The sequence below is a fragment of the Populus euphratica genome, unplaced genomic scaffold, assembly GCF_000495115.2.
Source record: "Populus euphratica unplaced genomic scaffold, PopEup_1.0 scaffold483.1, whole genome shotgun sequence".
In the NCBI taxonomy this organism is placed as follows: Eukaryota; Viridiplantae; Streptophyta; class Magnoliopsida; order Malpighiales; family Salicaceae; genus Populus; species Populus euphratica.
The window spans coordinates 165,429-175,299 of record NW_011500360.1 but is presented as its reverse complement, the minus strand read 5'-3'; the positions used below and the strand labels follow the sequence as shown (position 1 = coordinate 175,299).

At 34.2% G+C, this 9,871-nt stretch overlaps 1 protein-coding gene across 1 annotated transcript; it reads right to left on the bottom strand.

Annotated features, from left to right (window-relative positions):
- LOC105114054 (uncharacterized) lies at positions 1-5,547 on the bottom strand. Its single transcript, XM_011010465.1, has 5 exons — positions 5,294-5,547; positions 3,690-5,114; positions 3,277-3,505; positions 1,416-2,488; positions 1-477 (listed from the first exon to the last, which is right to left on the bottom strand). Exons 2-5 carry the CDS (start codon positions 4,961-4,963, stop codon positions 366-368), a joined length of 2,688 nt encoding a protein of 895 aa, XP_011008767.1. The 5' UTR covers positions 4,964-5,114; positions 5,294-5,547; the 3' UTR covers positions 1-365.
- Positions 5,548-9,871: the final 4,324 nt, after the last annotated feature.

Sequence of the window (9,871 nt, the reverse complement as noted above, 5' to 3'; positions counted from 1 at the left end):
AACATACGTTAGTATCATCTCATTGGCATTCATTCAGATGAAGATCAAGAGATATACAACTATAAGGAGGAATAGCTCCATTCTCAAACAAATTTTCTTCAAAAAGCGGGCACCCCCCTCCCCAAGGCGAAACCTGAAAAATTTAGAATTGTAGTGAACCTCTAGCTGTTACCTCATGCACAAGTGAATGCATGTGAAGTGTAATCCTAAATTTCTATGAATGCTTTAGGTATGTAAAGATGAATCTCCCTTTTAAGGAACCGATGGAAGATACAATCATGTCCAGTATTCTAAACTCTACCCTGAAAGGGGCAGTTTGCCTCTTCAGAACAGGAGAGATCTGTTCAGGTCCCTTTCCTTTCTTTTTAATCAAATGACCACTGTACATCTGAGGTGGGGAACAAACCACCAAAATTGGGTCTTGTGACAGATGAATTCCCAAAACCTTCTCCTGAACCTTCCCCGCCCCATTCATTCCTGCCAGTGGAAAAGAAATGAATAAAAAATCAGACTAGCACCATCTGTTTCTACAATGTAAACAAGCAAATGGACAAATATGAATTTGGAGAAATCAAAGGGAGTGGGAGAGGGGAGAAAGAAGAGGAAGAGGACAATCAAAATTAGATGATTAATTCATTAGATATATATAAGCAAATTCAGGGGGTTCATCAATTAGCTGAGTACAAATTCCATGATATGATTCTACAATGTAAACAAGCAAATGGACAAACTCGTATGAATTTGGAGAAATCAAAGAGAGTGGGAGAGGGGAGAACGACGAGGAAGAGGACAATCAAAATTAGATTATTAATTCATTATATATATATAAACAAATTCAGGGGGTTCATCAGTTAGCTGAGTACAAATTCTATGATATACGAGACTGAAGGTTGCAGCAAGAAATTTGCATTATAACAGTTTTTCTTGGTCCTAAGCCACCACCAACAAACTGAAGGGCAGGAATCAGAGTTCAGCTAAATAAAAGAAACGGGTGGCAGCTACAAATCATATATAAACATGCAAATTGTGATTAATACTGCATGGTGGTGTTACTCAGAAATTGGGCTAGATTAAAGACACAACAGAGAATGGTGAAGCCAGCAAAGGTAAAAGAACCACCACTTGTGCATTTATGATTAAATTGAGAAAAACTTGGGCATCCAAATAATAGCTGGCAAAGCATTGAGTCACATCATTCATTTATTGTCCAAAATGAAGGAATTATTTCCAAGCATCAATCTAACACAATGTTCTCTTCATCTCAGTTATTGTACTTTTAATCATTATTAGATTGATATCCTGATGTTTCAACCATGACAAAAGTCAGACTAATGGTTTGTCATTTCAGACTCATATACACAATCCAGTTCCAGATTAGAGATCTGATAAAAGAGTTCAGATGATGATGCACTCACTTGGAACAACTATGCCCTGGCGACAGCCCAGAAGCATTGTTGGTTGCAGCTCCAGTAGGACTCTGATAGATCATTTCATTCTGAGTACTTTCCTCCGGAGATTTCAGAGAGAAATGGCTACTGCTGCCTGATAATGGTGGAAAAAAGGTATTCTGTAACCATGGTTCATTTTCAATTGAACCAATGACTGGACTGAATACCCCACTCTGGCCATTGCCTAGAAAAGTCTTCTGAGGAGAATAAGTACCAGGTAGAATTTGGTCATCTTTTGTAAAGAGTGATGCCATAGTTTTCTGAGATGGAGGTGGTATAATATCTTCCTTGGTTGATCTGTTCTGTTCTGGGGGTAAAAGCCAGCTTCCAGGGCCACCTACTAATCCTAAACCATCCTGACCAAGAGGAGAGCTGTTCCACATGTGCCATGTTCCCTTCTCATTCACACGCATATCATTCATAGGTAGAGTGTTAAAATCTTGGGATATAGGAGTAGTTGGGAACCAATTAGAACCATTATTCTTTTCATCAGCAGTTCGTAGTCGTGACAGCGGGGACTCGATTGGAGATGGCTTGGTCACTTCAGGAGATGCAGACATGTTCTTCATAGCATAAAGGCTTTCCAATCCCGGTCCCATGTCTGGTGCAAAACCATTTCCAAGGTCTAACTGAAAATTATCAAGCGACTCTGAAACAGGCCCCAGTAATGATATTGGATCAGGAATATAACATGGATCTTCAAAAAGCTCTGGTTCTTCTGGTATAAAATCACAGGGTCCTTCCGTAGCACGCGGAAAATTAGGTTCAATAGGAGGTGAGAAACCTAAAGAAGTGCTACTGGATGCATTTGGAAATGCAGAGACCGGAAAAGGTGACGGCAGCCCAAAATTGATTGGATTATCAAAACATTGCATTGGTGATGATTGTGCAGGAAACTGTTGTGCTTGACATTCTGCTTGTTTTGAAATTGGTCTACAGATGACATTTGAATTTGAGGATGGATGAGCAGGTGATGAGAGTGTAAATAATTGCTGCCATGTTTTCTTAGGAGCCGTCCTTGGTTGTGTTTCAGAGAGCACCTGTTGTGAATAGCAACATCTTAACAATGTTTTTCTTATAAATGCATAGCTGATCCACAAAAATTCAAAATAAACCATCAACCTCAGCTACAGAACCTAGCATGCTACCCAATCAAAGTTTCCATGAAGCATTGGCAAATAACAGGTGAAGGAGACAAATCTCATTGCAAAGCAAACACAGGCATTTAAAATTTTTAGATCAAACATGAGCACAAACGACTAAACTAACAATGATAAACTCAGTATAGGATGATAGAAAACAATGATTTCTGCACAACTTGCCGATCCTGCCTGCTTGTAAACATAAATAAAAAAAAAATTATCAAGCGACTCTGAAACAGGCCCCAGTAATGATATTGGATCAGGAATATAACATGGATCTTCAAAAAGCTCTGGTTCTTCGGGTATAAAATCACAGGGACCTTCCGTAGCACGGGGAAAATTAGGTTCGATAGGAGGTGAGAAACCTAAAGAAGTGCTACTGGATGCATTCGGAAATGCAGAGACCAGAAAAGGTGACGGCAGCCCAAAATTGATTGGATTATCAAAACATTGTATTGGTGATGATTGTGCAGGAAACTGTTGTGCTTGACATTCCGCTTGTTTTGAAATTGGTCTACAGATGACATTTGAATTTGAGGATGGATGAGCAGGTGATGAGAGTGTAAATAATTGCTGCCATGTTTTCTTAGGAGCCGTCCTTGGTTGTGTATCAGAGAGCACCTGTTTTTCCAACCTGTCAGCATGCTATTAGAAATTAAGAGAAAACATGCAACAAGACAACTTACAGGGTGATAAATGTTCTTGTCATCTCCATTTAGACTTGCTTTCCCAGAAAGACGATCAGGTGGATGTATATCTCTCCTATAAGCAGAAGCATGAACAGGATCTATAGAACTGTTGGGCTTATTTTCTTTAGTAACAGTAGCAGGAGTATATGCAGCCTTTCCAAAGAAACCACCTCCACTAAAAGCTCTAGAAGAAGACAAAAATGTACCCTTCATTCGATCAAAATACCTGGATCCAGCATTGCCCCGGTTAAAATTGCTTCCAGGTGTATTCTTTATACCATGTCCTGACTCAATGTTCTGACCTTTCATGCTTTCCATCCCATATTTATGATCCTCACGGCGCTCAGATTCACTCTTCTTTTCAGCATCCCGCCTTCGATCACTTTGTACCCTTCATTCGATCAAAATACCTGGATCCAGCATTGCCCCGATTAAAATTGCTTCCAGGTGTATTCTTTATAACATGTCCTGATTCAATGTTCTGACCTTTCACGCTTTCCATCCCATATTTATGATCCTCGCGGCGCTCAGATTCACTCTTCTTTTCAACATCCCGCCTCCGATCACTTTCCTTACCTGCTCTCTTTTCCAACTCTTCAGCATCAGAGTTGCTCTTACTAGACCCCTTGTCTTTCTCTTTCCTTCTTTCCTGACGTTTCTTTTCTGCTTCCTTCCTCCTATTTTTCTCCCCAGACAGTGGTGACGTTCGACTTTGATCTCTTTCAGCCTCCATAATCTCATCCCTCAGCCTCCTACGTTCCTCAACCAATCTCGTAACCTCCTCCCTTTGCTTTTTCTCTTCCTCCTCTAAGAGTTCCTTCTCTAACCTAGCCTGTCTCTTCTCTTCAGCTTTCCTGCGTGCTTTATCCCCTCTACTCTCATGATAATTTTCCCCATTCTCACGCCTCTTAGCCAACATTGCCCTATGCCCTGCATCAGAAGAACCATTCTCAGAGGAACTAATCCTAAAAACCTTCCTCCAGAGCCACCTAATGCTCAAGAAAAAAGACGTCAACAGCTTGCAAGAAAAAATCACAACCCTGGAATATGACTTCTCAGCCAAACAATTCTCATCTCCTCCAAAAATCCCACTCCCATTCTTCCTCCAATAACTAGACTTCCCAGCAATAGACCCACAAGCCCAACCACCATTATCTAACCACTCCTGACTACACGTCCATCCATTATCACTCCATGTCTTTCCATTCAATATCTTCCCACTTTTCCCCACCAAATCCTTAATAATCCCTGGATTTGAAATCCCAATCCCTGGCAATACAGGCAAATCCAAAACAGGCCTTTTTGAAATATGCCCACAATACGAACACATAAACTTCCCCCCACCAGGATTCTGATCCTTATATGGTGTCAAACAATTCCTACACTTCCTTGTCGCTGTCTTCCTCAGCTTCTGCAACTCAATTGCTTCAGACCTCTTCCTCTCCCTCAACCATGCATTTCTACGCACCCTCCACGCTGACAGCTGTGGCATCAGCACCTCATACCAAAACAAAGTAACCAATAGCACAGATACACATGCCAATCTTGGAGACGTTATCTCAAATCGAAATGCTGGAGGTAATAGCTGCGACAGAGCCCATAATCCTATCAAAGGAATAACTAACCAAGGTAGCATCGTTGCAACCTGGCGCGACCACTTTTGAATCACACACAGTATACACATTATCCTCCTATTTTCCCCGTCTTGGCAAATTGATCCAGCCAAAAATTCAAACAAACCCTAGAAAACAAAGCCCCCAATTCAAAATCTACCAACGCTTCAATTTCGAAACTCTAACCCTAATTTTCTCTGATTCTCCGATACTTCAAGAACCCTAAAAAACAATTCATAAAATCCCAAATAAATTTAAAATGAAGAAAAACCTAATCCAAGATTAATTGATTGATTAATACAGATTTAAAGAAAAAACAAAGATTAAATTAGGTGATCAGGGTTTGATAAAACGGCGAAGTATGGAGCTGGAAGCAATGGGAGAGAGATTCGGAGACTTACGGATTGCGAGGGCATGGCGATTGATGGAAATGAGAGGGCAGCAAATGAAAATTAAATTTTGTAATCGGTCCAGGCGGCGGGTTCGGATTTTGGCAGTCGGGTCGTCGTTGTGGTTTTTGTGTTTGTTTTTCTGTTTAACAGAGAAGAAAACTTGAGAGGGAAGAGAAGGTGAAAGAAAGGGATGAGCAAGAAATGATATGAAAAATAAATAAGTTCTTTTTTGTTATTATAAATAAGATAAAGAGAGATTTTGTAGAGAGAGAGAGAAGAAAATTAATTTAAGGGAATTTATGGAAAACAAATGATATAAGCAATCTTTTTAGGTAAAGTTATATTTTAGTCCCTATAGATTCTCATATGTTCCACTTAAGGTTCTATAGTTTAAAAGTTTATCATTTAAATCTCAAATTTTTCAGCATACTTCAATTTTATCCTTTATTGCCATATATAACTAAAATGACCATAGTAATAAAACTCGCCTACCCAAAATCCTGGCCAAAAATTAAAAGTTGACTTAAAACTTGCCACATATAGCTAAAATGATCATAGAATATATTAATTAAAAGTTGACTTGAATTTTAACTAGGCTACAAGTTAATTTACCAGGTTAATCAAGTTATATTAAAATTTTTTTTTATTATTTTTTGAAAATCTGGCTATACCATGTCTTTGATCAACCAATCAAGTTAGGTTTAATAGTTGTGTTCTTCTTATTTTAATAATATTTTGTTGAATAATATAAAAGTATGAGTCTTTGAAGAGAAATGTCAGAGAGGATGGAGGGAAAAAATGGAAATAAAGGATTATCCATTTCGTTATGTGCTTAACAAAAAGCAAAGGACCATATTGAAACTATTGAGAAGATGTAGGATTGATGATAAAAAAGAATTTAAATGTAAGGGCTGAAGTGAAGCTTACTTTAACAAATGTTAAGACATAGTTTTAAGGATTGAGTGTTTGCTAACTTAAATTTTGACTAGGAATCATGTGTGCGTAAAATATGTATTTCATTATGGGTCAAGAAAGAATTAGACCAATCAAAATCAATACTCTGAGGTCAAATTCAAAGGCATTGAATAATTCACCTCGTTTTGTGTAATTATGATAAATACTCTTTGGTCCTTTAAATAGTGTAAATAAAAGGATTGAGCCGGTTAATTAAGGATTTGATTGAGTGGGGCCATCGGAGATTATTATATTTTTATTTTAAATATTAATTATACCAAGATTTTATGATAGAGATTGTGGTGTGAATCTGATTAATGACTTTCATTACTAATTATTCAAGGTTGATTAGGCATGTAAAATAAATCTAGATGTATTAATGTTTACTTTATTAGGTCAGGATTCGAATTTATTAATTTCTTGATTTTTTTTATTGAAATTTTTTCCAAATCTTGATCATGATTGGTCAGCACTTTAGTTCGATAAAAGCAGCTTCTTTATCCTTTTATTTTTCAAGCTTTTATTACTTTATTTCAAAGAAAAGATTTTAAAATGGCATACTTAACTTTTGAGGGTGGAATATATTTTTTTTATAAAATTATATTAAAAGTGTATTATCTTATACTTCGAAAAATATGGAAAGCAATAACATTAAAAATGCTTATTTTATTTAAAAAACAAAAACAATTTTGAAAAAAAAACATGGTGTAGTTTAACGAATATACACATACATAATTTTAGATATTTTAAAGCTAAAAAAAAATATCTATGTTATAATTAACTCTATGATTAAAAAAAAGAGCTAATAATTAATAAAAAGACGAGACGTTTTCAACAATAAACTCGAGAAAGATAAGCACAAGCTAATTTTAAGAACATTTAATTTGGATTTGATGGCATGGATACCTCTTCATCTCACTTTTAAATCGAATTTAATAACAAATTAAATGTTATTACCTAATATAGTTAGACGTGGCTTTCTGTTTACGTGAATGATGAATCTTAGCAATCAAGTACTATTCATCGACAAATTTAGAAATTTTGTGTACAAATAAAATGGGTAGCGTGTTGAAGTTTTTTGATATGTTATGGATGCGAAGATTAGAGTTCTAGCTTTGACAGGGTGCAGTAAACTCCTGCAGCAACAACTAGTGAATATACAAGTATAAGATAGGAGTTCTTTATGTGTGTCTCTATTATGGTGATCACCATTGTTGTAAGATATAACTCGGGGAAAGGTTGGGTTATAGGTTAAAAGGATCATTTTGAATAAATTTTATTTTTTAAAAAAGAATTAAAATAATATTATATTGAGTATTTCTCTTTAAAAAATCAACCGAGTTTTATTTCGGTCAATTTTGAATTGACCAAATCAATGAGTCAACTCAAATTTTTTTTATCGAGTTAGATGAATGTTTTATTTTTTTATATTTTTTCTTCATCTTGAACCAATCCAAACCCCAAGAAAAAAAAAACCAATTGTATTAAGAAAACAAAAAAAAAAAACTCAATCTGGTTTTCGGTTCAAAACTTATAAAATCAATTAAACCAAACCAGACGATATCTTTAATAATAAATATAAAGATGCTGCTTACAATATGGTTTTACAAATTTGAATATAAAAAATGTCTATTTTTTAAAAATCTTCTGGTTCATAATAGTAGCATACCTTTTTTCCCCCTCCCAAATCCTTAAGATTTATATCCTTTGTTAAAACATGTCAGTGTTTGGATAAATTTTGCTTGTGACAAACTTTTGTGATTATATTTATATATATGTTGTTTGGAGTTCATATCTTCTTCTATTTTTTTTTTTTTGCAACTATATTTATATATGTTGTTGAGTATCTATAATTATTTGATCTATTTTATTAATTTATTTTGACTTTGCCCTATATTCTATAAAAATCAACTGAATTTGAAGAATAAAAGCCCAAAAAATTCCTAAAAATAACATGCTAAAAAACTTTGGTTTATATATATATAGTAATGAAGAAAATCTCATTTTATTTCTTTCAACTATTTATATATGTTCTCTTTCAAAATATCATAAAAATAGTTTCTCTCTCATGATTAATTTTTTATTAGAAAAAAAATCCAATTATATAAACTACATTAATTAGTTCTTATGATTTATATATATTTTTCTCAACTAAAACAACTATCTTCGTGGTAAAAATCTTGCGTCTATGAAATTTTGAGTTTAAAACTGTAAAGTATGTTTTTCATGTTTATAAAGTATGAGGATAATACATCTTTAAGATCTAGGATTTAGAATACTTCTAATTCTTTCGAATATTAAAAAAACTTATCTATTTTCATCTTTTTCTTTTTTTAGATTAATATGGGTGTCCGAGCCAGCTTGCGCGCACCACGACTAATCCCACGGGCCCTGAAGTTAACAATTATGTAAGCCTCCAGTGGCCATCATATGAGCAACCAAGAACTCAAACCTGAAACCACAAAGGGAGCAAACCTCTTGATCCCAAATTCTTACCACTTGAGCACCACCTAGATGATTAAACCATTTTTTCATCTTTTCTTAATTACATAGTTCAGGGTTCATTGAACTATAAACCATTTTTTCATTATGTTTTTTTTGTTTTGTTCATTTCTCACGCCCTTATGTATATATAAATAGATAGATGAATAATTTTCTATTACTTTGCTCTTTCTCTCGTCAAAACATGGTGACAATGAAGAAAAGTATAGCTAAATTCATCAATGTTGACGAAATATAAAATTGAGTCAGTATCTTCTTTCTTTTTTAATTATTATTATCATTACCAGTGTTTTAGTTTGTACAAGATACGCATTGATTTAATTTTTTTTCAAACATTAAAAAAATATTAAGATTATGTTAGTGTTTTTAGAGAGCAAGAAAAATATAATATTTAGATGATTGATTTACATGTTAAATAGACCTTGTTAGTATAATAATATATATATAAAAAAATAATTAACTATAAAAAATAAATTATTAATATCATATCTAGAATGAAATGAAAAAACACTCGGTTAGACATCTATCATTGCTATACTCTTGACACTACTCCATCACCTAAAAGAATTTATCAAGACCATTAAAATGTCATTGTTAAAGGCTTTGTGATGACATTAAAAAAGATTGTACATGTTATTAACAACAACGACCCATAAAGTAAATTAATTAAAATATTATGAGATGAATATTTTATGTTTATATTTAATTAATTAATTTAACTTAATTAAAAAAAATCCTATAAAATACTAAATTTAATATAAAACAATAAATAAAAAAACTTGAAATAACCTATAATTTTTAAACCCGACCCGGTGATTGACCTGGTATAATAATCAGATCATGGATCAGATTAGTTGATTCAGGTCAACCCAAAAAAATTACAAGAAAAACTTGATAAATGACTATTAGAATTTAAGATCCTTGATTTATTTATGATTTACACAAAACGCAAATAGATAAATAAATTCATAGGCTTAATCGCAAAAGGCTAGAGAGAAAAAGGAAGAAAAATCCAGCATTCCCTTCCTTAATTCAAATTTTTGATGGAGGATTCGCTTCTGTAGAGTACGACTCCACTTTTCTGCTTCCACAGCTCTTTACGTCTTCTTCTTCTTTAACTGCCATGTTAAC

Coding starts and splice junctions, on each gene's coding strand:
- LOC105114054 (XM_011010465.1), bottom strand. CDS start 4,963: ATGTGTATACTGTGTGTGATTCAAAAGTGGTCGCGCCAGGTTGCAACG. Junction 2,489..3,276: donor ACAAGAACATTTATCACCCT/GTAAGTTGTCTT, acceptor TATTCACAACAG/GTGCTCTCTGAAACACAACC. Junction 478..1,415: donor CCAGGGCATAGTTGTTCCAA/GTGAGTGCATCA, acceptor TTCCACTGGCAG/GAATGAATGGGGCGGGGAAG.